Raw genomic sequence first — 24,684 nt, forward strand, 5'->3', positions numbered from 1 at the left:
ATGCTCTTTTCTAGAAAGTGACTCTTCAAATATTGGTGAAGCAAATACAGTTGTTAAGCTCCATCCACTGTTTAACTGAGTGTATCTAAACTCCAGATTTTTCGTTAACAACCATCCCCTAGATTTTGGCTATAGCTTTAAAATAAATACCATACATCTAAAAAATGATAGTACTGTCCTTTAGAGAAACAGGAGAGAAAACACCCTGTTGGAAATCCACAGTCCAACAAACCCCACAGCAGATAACTGTGACTCCCAACTAGCCTGTAATTACCAAGGAAGTGGCTAGACTCAGCTATCTTCCCTGTTTAATTGGCACGGAAAAGATTATAGGATTTTATTAGGATACAAATGACACCGATACAAGTGTGATTGAGGCGTGCAATGCTTGACTGACTATTTGCATTAAGAAGCTTTGTACCACACATGGGATTTCTACCTTTGGTTTTAAATTGCTTAAATTTAAATGACATTTCTATGCTGCATTTTAAAAGGATGATACTTTTAGCTCTTGTTTAAGTAAGGTAGGGCAAAGGTGTTGCCAGACACCAGACATCTTTCTAACTGTGCCTGTTGGGACCAGGTGAAAGAAGGCTGATTTTTGACTGCTCTGTTACTACAGTTAGATCAGGAAGGTAGGATAAGGGACGAAAGGTAGGCATTGCATTTCTCCCATTAAAGCCTTTGATGGCTGTGTCAGACACCCACCTACCAGCCTGCTACCGTGGGGGACACTGGCCCGAGGAAGTCACCATCCCTGGTGGTGACTGAACTGGAACATAACTGGGAGTAGGTGGCAAGAGACACTTTTTGGCTTCCATTACTTCCACAGCTCCCAAGAACACTGAATCTCCTTAATGGATTTTTCCTCTACTTATTTATGAAGCTCGGTGGACTTCTTTAGGTTTTATTTCACACCATCCTTCTAGCTCCTCTCACATCCAGAACTGGAGGCTACGCCCTGGGGAAGGCAAAAGCAGCTAAAGACATAAGGAATGAAGCCAAGACTGTCAAATGGAGCAAAGCCAGCCACACACAAGGAAGGCAGTATGCAGGAGCAATGGTAACATGCTGTAGTATCTGACTGGGTGCAATAAAAGATGATAACAAGGAGGAATAGGTCCTGCTACCATTGCGATATGTGAGGCAGCCAGTGCTCTGTGCTGGAGCCCTGAACCCCACGCACCTTCCTCAGTGGTCTCCCTGGGGCTAGGCATTGCACAGTTCCCCACTAAGCAATCCCAAGTGTCCAGAGACGAAGCCTCAGTGGAGGTCATCCTGGAGAGAGGGCCTGAAACAGCAGCGAAACAAGATGGGAACACCTGAACTTCAGGCATTGCAGAGCCTGAAGTAAGCCTCATCAAGGTGAACGGATGGGGCACAGGGGCCAATGGACGGAAGGCTCTCCTGCTTCCATTTCTGTGACCCCAGCCTTCACCCTTGGCCCTCTTGTGCTGTTCCATGTCCCCTCTGCGGCTCTGGATGCCCAGCTCCTCTGCCCCTGTCACCATTGTCCCCTAACTTGTCTCTTGACCCCCAGGTTGCTCCCTGGCTCATCCCTCAGCTCTTCCCATCTCCCTCAGCTCCCCCTTGTCCCTCAGGTTGTCCTCAAGCCCCAACCCACCCCTCAGCCCGCCCCTCATCCCTCGGCTCATCGTTTAACCCCCAACTCATCCCCGGGGCGCTCCTCACCCCTGTTCATCCTCTGACCTGTCCCTTAGCTCGGTTCATCCCTTAATCCCCAGGCCACCCCACAGCTCATCCCTTGTCCCTAGTTCTCCCCCGTCCCCTTCCCTTGGCCCTCGACCCCGGCCAGTCCCCCGCCATTTCCCGGGGCTCCACCGGCCCCGTAAGGCGGGAGCAGGGCAGGGGGGAAACTTTTCCCAGCGGCGGGGTGAGGGCGGGCCTGGGGCCTCCCTCTGCCCCGCTCCCCGCTGAGGCGAGGGGGGAAGCGGCGGCGGGGCGGGAAGGAGGAGGAGGAAGAAGGGGGGGGGGCCGGGGGCACGGCCGGGCCTGCGCCGGGGAATGACGCGCAGCTGGCAGCCCTGCTCATGCGCGGCCGGCCGGGCGGTGCTAGCGCCGCGTCCCAGCTCGGGGAGAATGGGGCGGCATCCGGGCAGCGCCGACTGAGCGGCTTCTGGGGGCCGGGGCTGCGCCGCGCCGCGGGCGGCCGGGCTGGGGCGGGCGGGCGAGCGCCATCCGGCAGCGGGCGGCGGCCGCGGGGGCGCCGCGGGGGGCTGCGAGCCGCCGGCGGCGCCCGGCGAGGAGGGGTCGGCGGCGGCGGCAGCGGGCGGCGGCGGCGGGCGGCGGCGGGGGCTGCCCAGGGATTGTCTCGCTCGCTCCGCGGCAAAAAAGTTGGGCGGCGAGCGCGGCGGTAGCGGCGGCCCCCCCGCCGCGGTGTGCGGCGGCCGGAGCGGGGCCCCGGAGCGGCGCTGCCCCCGGGGAGGGGGCGCCGCGCCTGGATTATCCCGAGCTGGGTCGAGCCTCCTGGATCTGCCTCTCTCTTCCGCGCCGAGTGAAGCCGAGGTGTCCTCGTCCTGATCCAGATAGATCTTCCCCCCCTCTTTCTTATTTTTCCTTTTTTTTTTTTTTTTTCCTCCCCTCCTCTTCCCGTCTCTGCTTTTTTTGGGGGGTGGGGGGGGCGGGGGGTGGAAATTTGTCAAGGTCATTCCGTGGATTTAATATTTTTTGTGTGTGTGCCGCTCGCCCCACCGCCACCCAGCCTTGCTCTGTGGATTATCATCGCCCTGGATCCGAGGGTCTGAACAGCAGGATTTTTGTTGTTGTTGTTGTTGTTGTTTGATTATTATTTTTTTCCCCTTTTTTAATTATTTTTTTTGAAGGGCTCCGGGGTTTGGAGAGGGGAAGCGGTGAGTTGGAGGGGGCGACTTTTCTCTTCCCCCCCCCCTTTCCGTGCCACCCCCCCACTCCACCACCCCCCCCCCCCGCGCGCCCGGCCTTCTTTATTTTTTAAAATTTTTAATTATTATTATTATTTTTTAAATATTATTTTTAATTCGCTGCTTCTTTCGGCGATGGATGGGAAAATCCGGCAGAGCCGGAGGTCGAGGTCGCAGCGGGACCGCGTGCGGCGGCGGGAGGCGGCGGCCCGCGACCCGCGGAACCAGAGCCCTTCCTCGGGCTCCGAGAAGGAGCCGAGCCCCGGCAAGGAGAACGGCGGCCAGAACTGCACCGCCCCGCGGGGCCCGCCGCCCGCCGCCCGCGCCGCACGGCCCCCGCGCCGCCGCCGCCGCGAGTCCAGCTCCCAGGAAGAGGACCTGATCGATGGCTTCGCCATAGCCAGCTTCAACACCCTGGAAGCCCTGGAGGTAAGAGCGGAGGGGGCCGGGGGGCTCTGACCTCCTTGCGGGTCCGGGGCTGGGGCGGGGGGGATGGAAGGAAAAAAAGAAAGAAAATAATAACAATAAAATAAAAAAAGCGCGGCGCTTTCAGGCTGCTGAATTTTGCAAATAGCAATTAACGTGCATTAATCCTGGTGTCAGCCCGGAGGGATCTCGGGCTGCGGTCGGCAGGGTGGCTAGCCAGCCCGGGTGCTCGCAGCCCCGCCGGCAGCTTGCTGCCCCCCACCTCCCTCCTTCCCCTTCTTCCTTCCCCTGCTCACCCCTCCCTCCTCCTCCCGGCTCCGGCGGGTGTTAGCGATCACTTAGGGCAAGTCAAATGTTTGTTTGGGGTTTTAATTGGTTGGCGAAGGGCTGCAAAATATTCCTGGCGTGTTGGGATGGTCCGGTGTTGTTGTGAATGGTGGAGCTTCCCTCTCCCGTCCTCCCACCCTCCTTCCTTCCCCCCCGGTTCGAGAAGTTTGTGTTTGCTTTGCCAGAATGTTACTTTATCTGTCTCCGGAGATTGTTAGCGAATGGCTAGTGTTTGACATTTTGTGGAAAAGAGATGTTTAAATGGATAATAATCCCTTGGTTGTAATTCCCATTTTTGAAGTAATTGAACAAATTCTTCATCTCTTGTTGACTGTACATATTTTTCTGATGTTAATAGGCTGGCAAAAAATATTGCTTGTCTAACTTATTACAAACAATATTTGCTGAGCAAATACTGCATGCCTTGTCTGAGCTAAGTTAAGCAGAGCAGGAAATTGAATATTTTCAGAGGGGCATTGACAAACTAAGACTTTGGCTTTGGATTTTTGTTTTGGTTGTGTACGAGGGGAAGAAGTAATTTGTTGAGAGAAGGCACCCAACAGGTTGCTTGATGGGCGTAATAACTTGGATTCCCAGTAAATATGAGCAGGTCTGGTGCTTTTGCCCACTTTCTTCGGCATGTAGTGGTAGGAACATGGGCAAAGTTTTGGGTGCTTTCCTTGCTTCAGCTTTCCTGTCACTTGTGTGTCTATTAACTAGCGTTCCAGTGTTGAGGGCTTCTCTGCAGGCTGATGAATGCTCTCAGGTTTGCCTTGGGTTCTCCAGCATCTTTGGCTCAGGCTTTGAGATCCCATTTTGTCCATGAGCTTTGTTTCTCCTCAGCCCACCCCTCCTGCATGCAGGCCTCTGGGATCTGGTGTCATGGAACCAACTTTTTTGCTCATGGAACGAACTTCTCAAAGTCCCAGAGATGGTCCCTGTGCTCTCATGGAGGTGTCAGCAGTGGCCTTGGTCACCTACCCTGGTGCCAGAGCGATGAAACCTTTGCTTGGAGATCCTGTGCTCCTGCCCAGGAGGGACCTTTAGTTTAGCCTGGCAGTTGCTGAGCAGCGCTAGGTGTGCAGGTGCTGGGGTGGGAAGAGGATTTGTGTGAGCTTGGTGATGGTTATTCTTTGCCCTTTCACAGTATCATTTTTGGGGTGTTGTCCCAACAGCAAAACCAACTGCTGATAATGAGAGAGTAATTTGTGTGCCTTTAAAACAAGCTGTGGACCTGTCTGTCTCTTCTTTTCCTTTTCTTGGGTATGCTATGCTCTTAGTCAAATACGCATCAGCAGGTAGGTCCAATTAAACCTTTGAGTCTCTGCTGAGCTGTCAGTGGAGAAAGTAAAATTCATCTTCCTGTAGAAATTTTCTACCATGATGAGCACATTATCAGGGAATAGAATTCAAATGATAGTGCAGTCCCTCCAGGGCTGACATGGAAAACTCTGGGCTTTTCAAATGGGATAAGCCTTGTTATCAAATCAGCCAAACCGTAACCTTGATAACAGGGCACACAAGGATAGAAGGTGACCTTAAACGTCTGCCACCCTGAAGTACATCTGTGTGTGGGAGCACTTCTGTTTTTTCTTAAAAATAGATAAATAACTGAAAGTTTTTACAAAAGTGTCTCAGATTCACAAAATACTGAAGTACCAAGTAAAATTAATTGATTTCTACTGTGTTCACCAGCACCAAGAGACTGTGTGCACCTCAGCATCTTGAATGGTAGCTGGCACCTCGGAGGGGGAATAGTGTGAGCAGAATTCACCTGTTGCAGGTGCTGAACTAGGAGCTATGTTGTCTTGGAGGTTCTTGGAGGGCCCTAATGATGGTATGCATTTTGTAGATACCAGTAACAGTAAAAAGGAGAAAATATTCTGTGTTACATGGATTTTTCCATGCAGCACTGTGTTTAACTGTAAGTGATGTTTGGCAGGTTTGATGCAGCAGCAGGGCAAGGGGATTGTTAAGGCAAAACTACTCTAAAGGGATATATGCCCATTTAAATGGCTGGAATGGCAAGGTCAACTTGCATGGTATGGAGCTGTGTTCTTAGAACTTGACTGCAGCAAGTGGAATTCTTCTGCTTTGGAGATTTGTATTTCAGTGTATGTTTGTTTTTTAAAAGGACTTAAAATTATCTGTGATGATATATTGAAAATAAATGAGAATGGAAACCTATGTTTATGAGGGGGGAGAAAGAATAAGAGTACGCAGCCTAGGGACAGTACTGGACGAAAAAGACTTATTTCTAATCCTAAAAGGAGCTTTTGTTGCATGTGTGGTAATTAGTTGTGATCCTTTCTTGTGGTGGTGTTCTTAGGTTGGTTTGTCTCTTGACGTTACAGTGGTATGTGATTACGTATAGCAGGATAGCTAAGCTCTGGGCTTCCCCTTGGAAATCAGGTTTCTCGGTGGTTAGGCAGAACTTAATGGGAGAAGCATTTGGGACGGTTATAGTGGCTTTTTGTTTGTTTTTCTTTAGATCTCAAAATACTGTGAATTCCCCTTCCCCACTGAAGAAAATTCTCACCACTGGTGTTCCTGGAAATAAAGGGCTCTTTAAATAAGTATACGTTCTTCCTTTCTATTGACCTGGGGGTATGAGCACTTAAGTTTAATACTGAGGGATGGCTTTATGCAATCTCCTTTAGCACTTTGGTGTGAATTTTAAGCATTCTGGATTTTGATTTAACTCATGTGGCAGTGTTTCCTTTGGCAGTTGTCACCTGAAAATGTTGTGTCTTGTTTCAGTGACACTTGTGACTTGACTTACGGATCCTCTCTCCTACCATCTTTCACATAAAGACAGAGTTGATTATATATATGCATTTTTTAAATTAAGGGAAAAGATTAAATGAAGCCCACAGACAAGCCGGCAGCAGCCTCCTTCTGTGCAGAAGAAGTTAAAACTTCCCCTTTCCCTTCCTTCCCCTGGACCTTCTTGTATAAATCCGGCTCCAACTCGGGTTACAAGCAGCTGGTGTGTGTGTAGTGTTGGTTTTTAATACCCAGCCACCGAACACAACTTTGGAGTTAACCTGGAAGCTTAGTTTTCCCTGACCTGCAGGCTTGAGGTGGTTAGCGGGACTGGCAGCTGCTGGAACACCATCAGGTGATGGTTCCCGTGCTGGGGTCAGAAAAGCTGGCAAGCTGAGAAACAGGGGATTTCTCACCGCCTTCCAAAATGAATGGTATGGATATGAGCATGTGTGTATATTCATTACGTTCAGACGAAGCTGCTAATTATTCTTGAAGGTGATTGGTGAATCAGAGGGAGAGAATCTAAATGAGTGAGTCGGTAGTTGAGGGCTCTCTCTGATCATAGCTGTTCCTTTCAAGTACGAAAAACAGCCCTAAAAGGGAACTTCATCAGAATGTTAATGAATGCGATCTTTGAGAGCAATTGTTCTCCCAAAGTAGTTGGAAAGACAAGGGGTTGTGTTTTCTTTTTGGCTGTTGTTTATCATTTTTACAGATTCCAGCAAAGCTTTGGAATGCCATATGGAAATTTTAACTCTCCTGGTCTGTGTGTATGGGTTTGGTATGTGTGCGTATGGGTTTCTTAGGAATGCTTAACTTACGTATAGAATTTCATGGAGAATCCACTCGCAAATGTGTGGGGAGCAAGGTGTTGTCTGGAAGTAGATCCCTGAGCTGAGAAGGGCATAACCTGACTTTGTGCATGTCCTGTTGAAGTGGTGATGCTGCCCTTACAAGCCGAGTTAGGGCCCAGCTGCGTCTGGTCACAAACCCTGAGGAGATGAACACTTTACCCACTTTTACTTTTGTTCCTATCCAGAGGTCTGGTGGTGCTAAATCCCAGTCCGTTCTCTGCTGTTTGCACTTGAATGTAGCAGAATTTAGAAAGCTGATGGTGATAGTAGACTTCTGGACAGAATCCCTAAGTTCTTTGGCTGTTATCTTGATAAGGCTGTTTTCACATGTGTGTTGTACACTGTGCTGTTACTGTGGCTCTGATTTCTCATTGATAAGAAAACCGGTGTATTTAGCTGCAGCTTCCTGTTCCAAAGGTTTTGTTCTAGTTCCACTGACCTAGCTGTGTAAATTCTCATTTATCCTTGTATCTTTGTGTTTCTGCTTTACGGCTTAGTTTTTCCATAGCTAGTTTCATGTTTTAAACCAGGCTCCTAGCTATTTCAGTGTTTTCCCCTTCTACTTAATTGTCAAGTGATGGTGTAACAAATTAGTGTTTTTGATGGCTGGTTATTCCTTTAAAAAGGTGCTTTTAACCTCAGGAAAGCTAATGATTTTCTGGATGATGACCTAAAGGCACTAAATGCCTTTTGGTTTTCCTTAAGGCTGGTTAGTCTCCATTGATTTGTTCTCCTAGCTGTTGATTTTTTGCATCTTGTCCAGAGCAGGTACTTAAGGTATTTTTATTGTTGTTATTAAGGAGCAAGAGGTGGTTAATGCAGAGCTAAAACAAAGCTCTGGAAAGCCTGAAGTGAAGCATGTGCTTGGTTAGGGCAGGCACTAAGGAGAGGTAGGTGCCCTGCACACCTAACTCTCCTTGCACCCACACACTGGGTGACGGGCAGCCATGAGGAAGGATCAGCTGTTCTGTTGGAGTTTTCTACCTCATCAGTAAAACCTGCTGGGTTTTAACACGGCTGCGAAGGTGTCAGAGAGGACACAGCTTGCTTACCTGAGGCTGCGCTGTGGAAGTCCCAGCTAAGCTCAGGGGTCACCCTCATCCCCACCTGAGGTTTCATCTTTGGCTCACACTGCACTTGACTCTGTCTGTCTGTCTGTTTTGAAAGACCTCTTTAGTATCATACTAATTTTTCCAAAATGGTTTCCTGTAGCACAACTGCTCTGCCTTTCTTCAGCAGTCTGAAACCTGGGGTAGAACATGAGATGAAGCTTGCTGAAGTGTCAAGTGGACCAACCAGCACAGAGAAATTTGGAAGATAAATGATAGTAAATTGAAAAATGGGATCTATCATATTTGATAACATAAGGTGCTCTGTATTGCACAGGTAAGATTCTTTTAATCAAAGGGGTAAAATGAAACTAGTATTCCTCTTCACCCAAATAATGATATTGGATCCAAATTCATGTTCACTTCTAGTAGTGCATTTGACTTTTTGTCTAGTAAAACCTGAAAACTTCACTGTCCTCTCAGTGTGATAAAATGATGCACTTTTTATCATTTATCTCAATTATTTTGCGGAATGGGACTGACTATCACAATGTTATTGTCTGGGCAATGCTATTAGTGGCCAAGGGAGCTGGGTAGGACAAGATCAGCCTGGTTATTTCACTTATTCTCTGATAGATTCCTGCTTGCTCTGCAGAAGGGCTGATGTATCACACAACTGTTTAAAAAGTCATAGAGGTACAGAGATATGATACCTGGGCTGGAGAAAGTTACACTGATAGGCAGGTTTTAGGGTATGGGGTTTTTTTTCCCTCTTGGTATGCTCCAGCTTTCTGTTTCTTGGTGTAAGGTGTTGAATTCACACTGCTACTGCAGGTTGCTCCCCCTGCATCAGGCTTAACTAGGATTGGTGGGCTTCTAGATTCTAAACCTGTGTGCACCTTGACTGGAGAAAGTGCTACCAAAATGTGCTTATTGCTTCATCTTCTCTCATGTTTGGTCCTTATCCTGGTGCTAAAGGCTACAGGGAACATTGTGTAGTTTGTGTTGCTGCAGCAAGTAGTTGAGAGCCAACAGTATCAGCAGAACTGAAACACTGTGTCCTGCTTGATGCAATAGTTTTTTTAAATACAGATTTGAAATACAGTGTGTGGGACGTGCATCTTGGTATCAGTTGTATGTGAACATCCAGCTCTAAGTGGGAACAATTTCCAATTCACTGCACTTTAATGCCTCCTGTTTATCACAGTAAAGGTATAAAAGAGTTTTATGTAGGTGAAGTGGCTCTTGCTGTTTAAATATCTCTTGGCTCTGCTGTGTTCTGCACAACAGAGGCTGTGACCGCTGCAGCCGTGCTCCTCAGAGAAGAGTTGGAGCACTGTTTTACTGGCCTTGCTCCATCTCCTTGAAACGCAGTCTCTTTTCCAAAACGGATAGTCTCTTAAGGGTACTGCTCAGATGCTGAAAGGAGAATCAGCCTTTATGTTATTAATCCAAAATGTTTAAAATGGAGGAGAGGGTTAAACAGCTTCCGAGCCGCCTAGACCTGCCAGCATTTAGTTGTTGGTCCAGTTCCTCTGGTGCAAGCAATTGTGAAAGCTGGGCAGGTACAAACTGCACTGGCTGCAGGGCTCTCCCACCCTGTGCCCAGCCAGGCCAGCAGCTGTGTTGGGCCCTAATGACAGGCAAATAAGGGCATATCAGTTTTTGTAGCCTAATTATTTTGTACTGAGTGACTGGGTCTGAAGTTCAGAAGTACCTGGTGAAAGGGAGCTCAGAGATAGCTCTGTACATAGGACTTCCATGATCTGAGATGAAGGGAGAGTATTTCCTTTGTAGCTCTGTCTCGTTTCAAGCCAAAAAGGGACTAAACTTGAACAAAAGTTGCATCTGCAAGTTCGGCGGTTGGCATGGATAAGGGGATTGAAGGGATCAAAATTATTTCCCTGCGCTGCTGGCTGCAAAACATGAGCTTATGGCACCATTCCTGTCTCTCCCTTTGTGCTCAGAGCAAAGCTTTTTTTAATCTTGTGCTGGCTATCTATAGTTGGGCCATACAAACATGGCAATTTAAGTCAAATGCTCTATTTTGAGGACTGTTGGATGCTGTCAGCAGAGTAAAGGAGCTGTGTTTGAGCTCCTCTCCTCTGTCCAAAGCCTGCCTTGGTCTGCTCGGAACAGGTTGTGATAGAGACACATTCAGAAAGTGTGTTTGTGTATATATATATATAAAATATATATATATATGATGCACTTGTGCCTGTAGTCTTTAGTATTTGCGGTTGGTTATCATTGCGTTATCATCTTCTCAACAGATGTTCTGTCTAGCTTCATAAAAATATAACTATAATTGTTTGGGGTATTTTTTCCAGTTTTAAATATAGATTGATTGACTCTGATGCTAGGGTATCCCTGATGTAGCCTGTATTTAGTGCAGAGGTGCTTGGGTTAGGAGGAAGCATGCAGCCCAAGTTGGGAACCAAATGATAATTTAGGGCTTCTGGCTGTTCAGTGGGCTGTGGTGTGCTGATGGACACTGAGCTCATGTCTTTAACCCCTCCTGTTGATGAGTGAGGCTGCAGTTTCTTTTCTGCTGGCTCTTATTTGTACAGAGGAGCTAAAACTCCAAAGAATTTTAAGGTAAAATATGTCTTGAACTTTACAATAACATTGAGTGCATCAGCTAGTAAATGTATTATTGCTGTTGATTTTTTGGTGGCTCATAAATGTCTCTTGCACTGCTGTCAAAGATGATGTGCAGCCTCTTTGTTCTAGCCTGAAGCACATACTTGCACTCAGGGGGAGCAAGGCTCAAGATAGTGTGTAACTAAGAGATGTTTATGGAATCAGTCAAACTTGATATAAAATAATTATGCTGTTTTGACAGCTTGTTAATAACTTGCAGCCATTGGAAGAAATGGAATTATGACATTCTTGGTCCTTGATGGAACCTTGGCATTTCTTTCGGATTGTAAAATTAAAGAAAAAATGTGAAAGCCATTAAAATAGTTGGACGTGGTGCCTGGGAAAAATGATGGGCTGCTTAATTGAAAAAACGCTTCGCTCCGGTTGAAGTTCATTGCAGTTCAGTTCTGCCTGCTTCCCTGTATCCGTAATGGAGAAGGAAGAGGGCTGATTGCCCCAAAAATCTGTCTGGGAGAGGGTTTTGGGTGTCACTCAGTTCTTCATCGTATCTGTGAATGAAGTGGAAGGAAATCCTAGCGAACATTAGACATGAGAGAAAAGTCTTGTCACCTGTAATGACTAAAATCCCCTGAAGTGTTGCCAGCGTGTACTTTAGGAATCATATAATTATATGATTATTGAAAGAGACATAAAAGACCTCATGGCAAAAACCTTAGAAAGGGGGAGGAAGGAAATCCGTATGCAAATGAAGATACACAGAATTTGCCATCTCTCTCTTTTTTTGGTAGTTATTTTTCAGTCCAAAGCTCAGTAATTGCCTTTATGGGGATTACTTAATAAAACTGGGGCATGCAAAGAAGGGAGAAATTGTTTATGCTGCGTCACAGGGCCGGCTTGCAATCCCGCAGAGTTGGAGTAAAAATGGATTTTTTTTTAAAGTAAAACTGCAAAGTGGGTTTTCCACTAACAGAAAATAGCTATTTGTTGAAATGTTATCCTACATTAAAAGTGTTTTGTGGTCTGGTGGTTAGCAGAGGGGTCCGGAAGTTGAGATAATGGGGTTTTTCTTTCTGACTCCACCACAAGTTTCCTCTCTGAGCTCCAGGCAAGTCTTTTCATCGCTGCCTATGTTGCCTCAGTTGCCGATGCCATTGCTGGGTACCTGATGGGAGGCTGGAATTGCTGCTCAAGGCATCTCATGTCACTCCTCTGACTCAAGGGAGCTGTCTCTCAACCCTGGTATGTGTAACTTGAAATGCATGCTGTGTTTGTGAAGGAGGTGATGGGAGAGCCTTGGATGAAAGAGCTGCTTGTGCTGTTGGTGCTTAGGAGCCACAGCAGTGTTCTGTATTTGCCATGTTATGGCATAGAGATGTGCTTGTCTATGGTTGGATGCTTCCAGTGATGGATCCTGGCCACGTGCGGGATGTTATGATGGGGAGCAAGTATATTCATTGGTGCCTTTTGGCCTCATTTGTCACTTGGGTAGCTTGAAGCCAAAGTTGGTATCTCCTGTGTGAACCACTAGTGAAATGTGTCCTCTCTGCCCCAGCTCAGGTTCACGTGTGGTGTGTAAGCATCATGTGGGATGTACTGACCAGTGCAGTGCCCTGCTGAGTGAGCTACACTTAGGGTACTGCTGCAAGTGTAAATTTAGCGTGAGATTTTCCCAAGCTTTAGTTCTCGATCTCCTCTTAAGGTACAGGCATTTGTCTCAGGGCTTCTTAAGTTCTCCTGGGCTTCATCAGTCTTTACTGATGCTATGGATTACAATCTTGTGTCTCATAGAGCACTCGTTCATGCATTGACTAGGAAACCCTCCTGATGCAGAACAGACATATATCTCAACAGAGGTTTTGTTGGAAGTTATGCAAAATCCTCCTGCCCTTTTTTTCTTTGAAGCTGAACAGTACCAAGTTGTGTTGTGAGTTTGCTAATGTGATTTTTAGCTGAAAATGACAATGGTTATTCAACCAGATGGATTCTATAACTCGGCTGCTATCAGCTCATCCATCAAGCTCCACAGATGTCTGTATGTTCATTATAACATGCACATGGTAATGTTGTTGATTACAACAAACTGATAACCGAATTCAAGGCCTATTAGTGCTCTCTGGGCAGCCCCCCTGCTGTGGGTTTGGGCTATCCCTGCAGATACTAGATGGAAATTTGGAGTTGAGCTGCTTTCTCAGATCCTTTCCATTGCTGTGGAGATGGCTGCGTCTGCGGGGTTGATGTAACTTGTGTAGAGAGAACCATTTTGAGATGATTTTGATACAGGCGCTGACATCTCCAATGCTGTTTCTATGGGTAAGAGGGTTAATGAAAGAGAAATGAGAGCCTCTGGGCTGCACATGGTCTGTAACTGGATTTCATACAGCTCATGACTCTCCTTCCACATCGCTGGATGACGCTAAGTCACATAGGGTATGTGACTTAAAACATTGCTATCTGCATCTAGGCAGAAGTGCTTGCAGGACTCGATCAGAAGAATGTTCCCATGATTGCTGCTAAGTCATCTGTACAAGTTTTAGGCTTTTTGTGAGAAAAGATGATCTTTTTAGCAGCTGTTGGTTAGGAGGTTGTCTGGAGCCTCCTGTTAACGTCAAACCCGATTACCTCAGTTAGAAAATGAGCTTGTGTTTTGGTGAGTGTAGGATGTGCCATTTCCAAAACAGGGGTTATGAACTGCTGTAATGGGGGCCTATGTAAAGTTATGTAAACTCCCAGGTGATACCTCGGATAAGGAACTGTATGTGGTTTGTTTTCTTGACAGGTTCCCAGGAATTATATCTGAAGTTAGTCCTTTCTAAAAGACCAAACTGTTTACACAAGCTGTTTCCAGACAGAGCAGCTCTGGTTTCTTAGCTTCAGCCGTGAGGTGTCCTGAGGAATACATTAATGGGTCGTGAAGTCTCTGAGCGTATTGCCTGGTTTTCCTCCACCCAGGAGGCTATCATCCCTGGGCTTACGAAGCTCCTGGTCTCTAGGGAAGTACTGCTCTTCTGATGCAGCTTTGAGGCAAGCCATGCTACTGAATTTTAAGATCTTTAAAGTGTTTGTCTTCATTATTGAAATGTGCTGTGCTGCTCAGATGTGTGGGTTTCCAGGGGAGGGTGTTAAAGCCTCCCTGTTGTTGGACAGGAGTGAGGTCTTTGGTTTCCTGATCACTGCTTCCTGGTCAAAACATATCCAGTGGATTTTCTATACCGCTGCCAAAATAAATGCTGCAGATAATCCAGGGCCAGGAATGTCATCATCATCGGGTTACAGAGTTTCTGTCTGAAGGTCAGCTAGCTGTGACTGTTACTAAATGGCTGTTTGCGGTATGTCTGTGGTCTGCACTCGTGCACATGCGTGGCTGCATGTCTTCAGTGTGGTTCTGGTGTAAGGATATGTAGCCAGAACAGGGGAACGTTTTGTGATACTTCTCTGTAACTTTGTAAGGTTGCTACAACCTGTGAAGATATTAATTTGACCTCAGAAAGAACAGAATGTAGACTGCTGGTGTTCATCTGTGTTAAATATAAGTCATCCGCAGTCAAGCTATTTGGTTTACTTTGTGGTTCGTGTGTGTTGCCAGAAAGATGGGTCCTTTCTTTTTAACACTTACATAGCAATTGACAGATTCTTCTGCCGTCACTTACTGCAGTTGCTTGGAGATGAGAGGTTTGTGCACTGCACCAGCAGGACTGAGAGACAACCCGTTTGTGCGAGAAACCCGTCACTGTCGGGAAGCAAGCGAGTGATGTGGAGTCACTGAAATAACACTGGTAAGCTCATACACCGGCCTCAAACTTCAGCAGAGTCTGGCTTTCAGGAAATGCCGGATCTGGGCTGGATGGAAACAGGCAGCAGAAGCTGTCAGGAGGCTGCTGGTGGGCTGTGCTGCCATGGGGCTAGGAGCCAGAGAGGTCCTGCTGCCCCTGGCCGTGCCCGCTTGGGTTGGGTGTACATCTGCTTCCCTGGTGTGCCTGTCCTCTGCTCCTGGGGTGGTCTTGTGAATGTGGTGAGATGCTGTAATGTGGAGTGTGCTTCAGCATTAGGGCTGGTAAATGGGCAGCTCCTGGTGGTGTTTTCTGCAAATAAATAAAGCGTGCCTTCATTTGGGGTATTTCTTGGTTTGATTTCTGTGTAATTCTGGTTTTCTGTTAATTACCAGTAGGTGAATTGTCTCTGTTTCACTGCGCTTACCTGAGCAAAAAGGAGCAGCTACCGAGAAGGGGGAATAGATTTTTGTCTCAAGCAATAGATTAATTCTTTTTGTTCTTTTACATCTCTCTCCTTTTGTGCATCTGTGTGTTAAAATTCCCATTCCCCGTTTATAAATGTTTAGCAGATGAAGTCACTGGTGTTTTTCCTAGTGTTACCTTTGTGATGGTCAGAACGTAAGCAAAATGTGATTATTCACTGAGCCTCTGCTGAATACTGTAGGAATAATGAGTCTGTGCCTAAAGTGTAAACCCAGACACAAAAAGTCTGCCAATAAGAATGCAGGCCTGGGAGGGGAAAATGCAAAGTGCAGCTTATTTTACCAATTTCATCGAAGCATCCTTGTACCTGTTTTGGGGCTGGGAAGGGGTTAATCATGGGGTAAGACTGGCTTTTCTGATGCCAGGAGCAGCAAGTGATGTGACGTGGGGGTCTCCCCCAATGGTAGAGAGATGCTTTGGGGAGAGTAGCAGCTTGTGGCACTGCAGCTTAACCAGAGTGCTTCTGGAAGCAGGACTGGAAGTGAAAAAGCATGGGGAAGAAAATAAATCCGCAGGCTTTGCATCTTCATAGTGATGCAGCCTTTTCAAGGAGTAAATGCTGGTGTCTTGCAAAGTAGTCCTGATGCTGGTGGAAGAGCAGAAATAGGCTGGACGTTTTCCTGACCACTGAATTGACATCTCAGTGCTTATGCTTCCCAGACAGCTGCCAAACTCGAATAATTCAAATGTCTTTTTCTGGGAGCTGCAGGTGCCTTTCAAGAAGGTCAGAATTTGGGTTGCAGCAGAATTATAAGGTAAAACCTTTGCAGTGACTACAGATATAAGAGAGCTTTTTTTAAGACTTTCTAGTTCTAATAATACCCTGTCAAGCTTTAAAGCTGAATGAACTTTAGTTATCATCAGTGTTTAACAGCATTTAATTTCTCTGTTTTCTATTTTGTTCATCCTGAAGAAAGAAATAGTGTTGTGTTCTCTTCAGACTATGGTAATTGAAATGGGTTGTCTGTATTTTTAAATAAAGAATGAGAATTTGGGTGCCTAGATACTTAGAGCTGTTCCTTTGAATGCTGAAAGTTCATCCTTTGCCCCCACTCTTCTTAATGGAATTTTTTAAACAGCATCTAAAAATGTGTTTAAAAGACCTAATTAGTGTTGATATTTCAGTATCTGGACTTATAATTTAGCTTTTTTAATAGGACACCTGGGTATCAGCACTAAACGTGAAGAAAATTGAACTTATACCCAAAGCGAATGCATGTAATTTTAATTGGGAGTGGGGGAAGAAACAACCCTAAAACTTCAGACTGAATTGGTTGGCGTGGTGCTTGTCTTGTGTTCAGGGTGCCCCATGGAGGGAAGTGGGGAGATGGTAGTTGATTAGTGCTTAAGTGATGCCTTACTTATTGTGCTTTATGGTGTTAGAAAAATCTGCCTAGGCAAACACATCCGGGCAGATGTCTGTTTGGTCGATATTATTTTAAGTCTGATGAAGCATTGTTCACACCTTCTTGGAATGTAACACAGGACTAAATGGGAAACCTGATCTCCTTAGCACTGTGTCGCACAGACAGGCTGTGTTCTGATACAGGGATTTATTTCATGCATGGTGGCCTAGACATGAAACAAATGTGTAGAAAAGGGAATTATGTAAAATTGAAAGTGACAATTATGCAAACATTCTGGTTGAGGAAGAAGTAAATTTGTCTCTTTTTCCATGTGCTCGGCTTCAGAGCTAACACGTAGCCTCTTGGGGCCTTTGGTCTTTGTGTTTGTATCTGTCATATCTCTCTCATCTCGCTGCTTCTTGTTTCATTTTCTTTTTCTTCTTCCTTTTTTTTTTCTTTGACCTTATTTTCCCTTTTGTTCCATGGAGTCATTCAATCTTTGTACTGTGGGGTTTGTTTGTCAGGGAAAACGCTAGCACCCTTCCATTTAGGAGTCCCTTGCAGCACAGCACTGTGGCCTTCACTCCGTACCTGGGTACAGGAACATGGTGACTGATGGGGTCCGAATCCCTTTATTCAGTTTTTACTTTGTTTTTAAAGGGAGGGGAAGCTACTGAGAGAAGAAACAAGCTGTGAAAATAGCTCTGTATTTAGACAGACACCCTTTTGCAAAGCTAAACAACTTGATCTTCCATGCTGCTGGGTAGTTCCCATGCTTGCAGAAATAGGGAGAGAGGGAGCTGGGGCTGTGACCACTTGAATCTGACATAAGAATGTGTTTTTGCTGAAAGGGATGGTCCTTTCCTGCCCTGGCTGCTTGTCCTGATTACCTCCCTTGTGCCAGCTGTAGCATTTGTGCTGCCAGGAAGACTAATTCCCTGGTTCCGTGGTCTGGCTCGCTGCACAGCCACGCAAATGTCCTTCTGGCTCAGGGAGAGGGGGATGTGGAGCAGATGTTTATTGATTAAGGAAACCCTTCAAATATGGCCTGAGCCTTTGTAGCAGGATTATAGCTGCATGTTCTTCCTGCGTTTCAGGTTATCTTCTGAGTCAGGGGTTCTGTGGATGGTGTAAAATGGTGATGGAATGACCCTGGTCTTGTTTGTGAGGTTAGGATGATGTGGTCATATATGGAGTAGCAGAGAATGGCTGGGGGTAGAAGGGGTTACTTGGAAAGATAAAGCCTCCCTTACAATTTAATTGCTCTGAAAATGTGGTTTCTACCTTGTTTTCACTGATTAGTTTCAATGTGACAGGGAGAGAGAAGAGACAAGCTTTTATTTGTGCTTGGTTGGGTGCTTGGAGTGGATGAGGTATCTAACCCTTTTGATGGCAGAAGGTTGAAAGTAGTTCAGTCTGCAAATGGCATTTGTAGCTCAGTTCACACAAGGAATTCCTTCTTTTTAGCCTCTTTTTTTTCTCCTCCTGTCTTTCTTGCTGTACTATATCCTGTGCGTGTGTTGTATAAAGGAGAAGTCTCTACTGGATATTACACCTAGCAAGTAGGGGAAGAAGCAGCTCTTTCTCATCAGTGTCATTTGCCCTGCTGTAATCCCACGGAGGGATTGAAGAAAGTGTTAGGAGGATAAAATCAGTGTTTGAGCCTGGCTAAGCACTGGCTCTGCTGCAGAAAATGGCTTTAGTGGAGGCTGTTTGTGTGGGGAGGGTGAGAAAATTGCACACAAATTGTGCAGATTTCTAAATAAAAAGCATTTAATTGCATTAAAAGAGGGGGAGGGACCCTCTTGTGTGCACGTTGGAGACTTCAGTGAGCATAAGTAACCTCTGTGGCACAGTAGTCATTGACCTTGTCAAATCATGCCATTGGAGGTCATGTGTGGTGAAGTGGGTTGCCACAAGGGATTAGCACATCTGGGCAGGGGGTTTTTACATCTGAGCAGGGGGTTTTTACATCTGAGCATGCATGCCAAATCCCATCTCCAGCAGTGCATACGGATTTGTCAGAAAACACAAGGAGAGAGAAGATGGGAAAGCTCCTGCCAGAAATTCATGGGAGAAACTTGTCTGGAGCCGGGGGCTCTCCTGACCCCAGTTGCAGAAGGAGCAGTTGGTTGTACCCCAGACTACCAGCTCCTAGAAGATGGACTTGAAATTTTATGATAAGTAACCTGCAAGCTTCCCTTGGTAATCTCATAGTTGGGCAGTTTCGGACACGACTGTTTGCCTTAGTTTCCCCCATAGTTTCACATGTTCAAAGGTTGTTTTTCATCCTGCCTTGTTGGTTTGGTTTGAACAGGTACAGCTTTGTGCAGGTGATTCACTTGTGTATGCTTTAAGGTTTGTATTTTGGGCTGTAAACGTGAACAGAGGATGAAGATTTGTTGTAAGTCTCAGAAGATAAGAAGTGAGGTGACAGTGGTATATCGACTCCTATGTAGGACTAAAACGTATGTCTAGATTGATGGAGATATTAGGCCCATTCCACAGATGGGAATGCCTGAAGCACAGGGAAAGCGAATAATTACTAGCAACTGATCCATGTGCTCTGTTTCTAGAAGAGAGAATATTCAAGGTTTTAACTTGCCTGCTTTATTCAAGTGTGTAATAGAAAGCTTGCTGGCGTGGAGTCCTAGAAGTCTAAGCATTTGAGTGTGAGGTTTTAAACAGACTTGTTCTGCTTTGCCTCTTGTGTTCTTCTATATTCTGCCTTAGTTGATTCAATTTCATATCCCACAAAGGCAGCATTAAAAGAAAATTATCAATACTTCCAACAGGAAAATAGCTGGTATCTTAGCAGATAAAAGTGGTGTTAAAGTTGAAGCTAGCTAATCTTTGTGTTTGCAAGTAACAGAAATCATTTGTCACTGATTTCCGTTGCCTCCTGAATGAGGGGAAAGATGACTAATGCTTTACTCCTGCCTTAGTGTGGGGATCTCTGATGGAGCTGGTTGTAGTTACTAAAAGTCTAAATGGTGATGAGGTTTTATACTTCTGCTGAGTTTTTGCTAGGCAGGAGAACGTGGGAGTTCTGCAAAGTTGTGAGTTTTAGAAAGTGCTGTTGGAATAACATCAGAAAACCAATGCTGAAGGGTGTTTGTTGAAGGTGCTCTGTTTAGGAGAGAGTACCTGTCCTGACAGATAGTTGGGCTTAAGAGTGGCATTGGTGACACAAAGCAGCAGTGCATCCCATGCTGGGGCTTTCAACACTGGTGGCTTCTAAGGCTTCTTCAGCAGATGTAGTTCCTGTAACGATTTGTCTAAGACTGCTGGGAGTGGGTATGTTTTTTAATCCCTCAACTTTCCTCTGGGAATTGCAGGGTGCGGATTAAAGTCTGGAGTTGTGGTGGGGCTCTGGATGGAGCCTAGTTTTTCCTGCTTCCCACTTTGTTGCAGTATTTACTGTACCATATTGCATCCAAAATAGTAAGTTGGACTTGGAGAATTAAGTGGTGCAATTATGAAGCAGAGGGAGAAAACACTTATGTGGTGGCTGTGATAGATTAGTCGTTTTGTACCTCCAAATAGCCAATTATTCCTCTGACTGGCTTTTATCTGCCCAATTTGCATGTGCAGTCATGGTAACTGGTTTGCAGATTAGGTGCAGGATTTCACGTACATCTGATGTTGCGTTTTGGTCTCATAAGCTTGGTGCTCCTTAGAAGCAAAATGCACGGATGATGCTTTCTGTGTAACTGATTATCATTAGCTGCTTTGTATTTCTTCACTTTGAAAGCTTTTTCACACTCGAAGGAAACAAGATGGCTCACTTTTATTGTAGCCTTTTCTTCTTTCTTTTTTTCCTTTTAATATCTGTCAGGACGCTATTAAGTGGCCCCAGCTCCGTAGAAGCTGCAGCCCAGATTTCATTTGTGTTGGTGTTCTCAGCTGTATAGTTTGAGAACACATTGTTTGAGGGCTGGGAACCCTGGAGCTGCGGTGTATTTCAGAAGAGATGTGAAAGGAGAAAACAAAAAAGAGCTGGAGGAAAGAAGGAAAAATAAACTGAAGCAGCATGGAGTGACCAAGGGTGAGATCCTGCTTCCCTGAAGCCAGCGTCAAAACTTTGTCTTCAGTGGTGCCAAGTTTCCATGTCTGCTCTCTGATTTTAATCTTCACTGGTGGGCTAAAAATGAACAAATGGTACTAGATTTAACACTGTGCACCTAGAGAGCCAAGTGAGGTCTTAATTCGAAGAATATTAATTATTCAGGTAGCTGAGTTTTGTTAGTAGGTTAAATATAAGCTCTGTTCCTGTCAGGGATTTGTGTCAATTTAGCATGCTGTGGACTTTGTAGAATCTGTGATATGAACAGTCTTTGAAGTGGAGAAATGGTCTAAAATATTTGCCAACAGCCAGCTAGCTCTTTAAAAGCTTCATTTGCTTCAAATAAGCAAGTCCTTTTTAGAAAGCAAACAACAGTTTGCAAGTGCAAGAATAACAAGATACTTTCTCAGAAGCCATTTTTTTGCATACAGGCTCCAGCAACTCAGCTGTAGTTACCTTGGCCTCCAGTGCTGCTAAAGACAAATTAAGCTAATAAAACAGTATCTCGCACCATCATAGCAAATAAATTAGCTATTCTGTATTCAAGTTTCTTGCTATGCAAATGTAAACTGCTTAAGCATTTCCTCTTCTGATGAAGGTAGAGGGTTTTGTAACCTTTCCAAGGGTCTGTGAAACAGTGCCTCATCGAGCATTCAGCAGTCTTCTGCTGCACTCACAGGATAAAGATCGTAGGTTGAGAAGTACTTTAAGGAATCTATATATTTATTTTCTTGTGTCAGCTTCATCTTAAACTGATAATAAGTTTGTACATTAGAAGATGGGTTCAAAGGAAGCAATTGTCACCCAACTTCATAGATAGCTGAAGGAGTTTCTTCTTTTGCATCATATACTCACCATATACTAGCTAGAATAAAGTGTGCGTGTGTGCACATCCATACATGAGCATAAGTGTTTTCTCTTTCATGTACTTACAGTAGTTGGACCTGTCTCAGTTTTCTTGTAAACTCATGTTTGTTCTTTGCCTGCTCTTTTGGGACTGGCCTCTCATGGCACTGTACATTGATTTTTGAACACTGCAGCACCTGTGAAGTCTCCTGGCCTTGCATGCAACCTACTGTTCTCATAAGTACAGGTGCACAAGCACCTAGTTTGGGTTCTCTGAGCTCTTTCAACTTGTGAGGCTTTCCACGTCCTGCTGATTGAGCATCAGTGTGTAAGTTGTATTAAACAGTGTGACTTTTTTTCTTTGCAGATATTGCCTCTGCAGTAGCTGCTCAAGAGCCCCTCCAGAGGACTTTAAGCACAGCTTGTGGTGGGGGCTGCAAAAATGAGAGTTGAAAATTGGGGCATGTCCTTTTTTCCCCCCTATCTAGATGAGTTATTTAATCTCAGTCCCTCTGTTTCTTCTGTGAAACAAGGATAACTCATCTCCTGTACTTCTACTGCTTAGTAGTTGTAAACCCGGCGTGCAGGATCTTTTTGATAGGAACTGCATTAAGATTAAAGTACACAGTGTTTTGTTCTGAAGAGTTTGAAGATGAAATTTACAGGCAACCGTAAGATGTGTGTTTGTGTATGATAAAATTGGGAGATGAAGTATAAAGGAACAGGCACTGGTACTGGCCATGTAACTCACAGCTTTACATTACAAACAGGCTCTTGTTTGTGGTGATAAAGGCAAGAAATGCAGTGTATTCCACCAGCCACAGATAGCTATGTGGGGTAGAGTTTTTCACTCTGTAAAAGTGATCTTTTTCTCATTCTCAAATCAGTCTTTCAGCTGTTCCTGTTAAAAGCCTTCTCTCCACCTGTTTAGTAACTGTGAATTTTTGTGACTAGCACTGAAAAGCATCTTTCACTGCTGAACATCCTTTGGCTGTCGCTGTTCTCTCCTCCCCTGCCGCCTTCTATATTCTCAGGATTTAGCTTGTGAAATTCCCCCCCCCCCCCCCCCAACTGCAATCCTTTGGCTTAATCAGTTGGAAAGTGCAGACAGCAGCATAGGAATGCAAGAGGTTGCTCTCAATGATCACATTTTCCCCACTGTTTCCTGCCTCTCCTTGGTTCTGTAAAATGCCTGTGAATTCATCCTTTCTCCCAGGCGTGCACAGCTTTGGCATTGCCTGCTGATGTGGCTGGGACTGCTGAAGCACGTGAGAGCAGAGCTGCCCAGAGCAGATTCCTTCCTGCGCATGCTGCCCTTTGGGATTTCTGCGTCTCATCTTCCGGAGGTCTGCCAAGAGCAGTACAACCCCTGCTGTGCACACACAGGGTCCACTTTCCCCCATCCCCAGCTCTTTTGGATTTTGTGTAAATATTAGAGGGGGGAAGTGTGTTTGTGCGGGTGCTGAAGAATTTTGGAGGGAGCAATAGTTTTGGCAGCCTTGGGGTATGGTTTTATAACCAATAGCTAGAGACGTCTCTTCACTTCTCTCTGATGGAGTCACTGCTTTTTGGTGACAAGATCCAAAATTGATTTTTAATCATCCACGAGGGGAAAGATGAATTCTATTCCTGGATGTGTATCTGTGTTGTTCTTCATTCCCAGCCCCTTCTGCAAACACAGCTCATCATTTTGTTGTGCCATGGATTGTTCCCTTGTGGTTTTGAGCCAGAAAATCTCAAAGGTTTTTCATACCTGCTTAGGGGACTTGTTGCTCATACTGGGCTGCTGGAGACGGATGTCCTGCAAAGCTTTTCAGTGGTGGATCAAAAGTAGAAATAAAAGGAAAAGTAATAATTGAAAACCCCAAACCTCCCCAAATTGCATAATGCATATCATCAAGGTTGTGAGCAGTTTGCTTCCCCAGAATTCAAACTAGTGCACCACTTAACCCACGATGTGGGTTAACTATGCATAAGAGAGCTTGTGCTAGCACAAGCCTTAGATCTTGGGAAATGAGCGAATTATAGTTTAGTCAGCTGTGTGAAAGGCTATTTTAAAAAGAGCAGAGGGCCATATTACTGGGGTTGTATCTGGAATAACCAGGAGAGTTATGCGTGTAGGTACTGTAATAGTTGCTGCCAGGGCAGCTCTGCATCCATCACAAGTCCTTGTATTAAGAGAGGGGTGGGGGAAAATTACATCCACATATTACCATGTTTGCATTAAATCAGTGTTGAGTCAGGGCTAGGGCACTTTCTCTAGAGCACTGCCTAAAGAGGGAAACTGGCAATGGCAGAGGAGCACCAGGGATAAAAATATTCCTTTGGGATCTCATTCCTATTGTTCTGCTGATACCTTTTTAATAAATCACAACAACAAGGAGCAGAGTGCCCAGCTCTAGTGGAGCAAGCAGTGGTGGTTGGTCAGTGTGTGGGGTGTATACATGCAGTATTTGTTACTGGTAATTTTATTCATCCTCTGTGTGGTGTTGAATTCTCCGTCTCTCTTTGCTTTCCATGGACATCATAGATGGGGAAATTGCAGGGAGACTTGCACAAAGCTGCCTTTCTTGTCATTTCTGCTTAAATCTCACGTGACAGTTGGACAGAAGCTGTTTTCACTGCATGAAGTGAGGGGGAGGTGAAATGGGTGGTGGATTTTTAAAGAAAACTATATATACTTATTTTTCTGCATGCTGGCGGCCTGTGTTTGTGGTGGTGTGGGCAAGGAAGCACCTCATTATGCAATCTGTAGCAGATCTATAGTGGAAAGAGCTCAATTTCCTCCTGAGTGCAGATTTATCCCCCTTGTCAAGCGAGTTGGGATGCCCTGTGAGTTATAAGCCTCTTTTGACAAAGGGGATTGATTCTGTCTTTCCTTCTCCACCGGTGGCTGCTGCGGGAGCTGCCTGCAGGGTGTGTTTTGCCTTTTTCTTCTTATTTTTTTCTTCTAATTTAATTTCTCTCTTGCCTTGCTTTTAGTGGGACTTTGGTGCAGGGCGGAGGACTTCCTAAATCACATCAATTGCTTGTGACGCTGCGCCAGGCTCTCTCCAGAGCTGACCAGCCAGGGCCAGTCATCACCCCTTCAGCATGGGCAGACCGATCTGGGCTTGTATTGCCTGAGCAGCTCAGTCTCATGAGAACTGGAGAGCACACAGTGTAACTGTGACTGGGATTCCCTGGCTTGGCTGCAGGAGCTGCAGTCCTGCCTCTCCTGAGTTGGGGCTGGCCAGGCAGAGCC

At 45.6% G+C, this 24,684-nt stretch overlaps 1 protein-coding gene across 1 annotated transcript in view; it reads left to right on the top strand.

The window, feature by feature from the left end:
* Positions 1-3,035: 3,035 nt before the first annotated feature.
* The window catches only part of FBRSL1 (fibrosin like 1), a gene marked incomplete at its 5' end in the record, with an annotated part of 531,620 nt that continues 509,971 nt past the window's right edge, over positions 3,036-24,684 (top strand). The window contains one exon of the mRNA XM_080629043.1: positions 3,036-3,329. Coding sequence (XP_080485169.1) covers positions 3,036-3,329 — 294 coding nt within the window. The remainder of the gene's footprint in view (positions 3,330-24,684) is intronic.

The sequence above is a fragment of the Psittacula echo genome, assembly GCF_963264785.1.
Source record: "Psittacula echo genome assembly, chromosome: 13".
NCBI lineage: Eukaryota > Metazoa > Chordata > Aves > Psittaciformes > Psittacidae > Psittacula > Psittacula echo.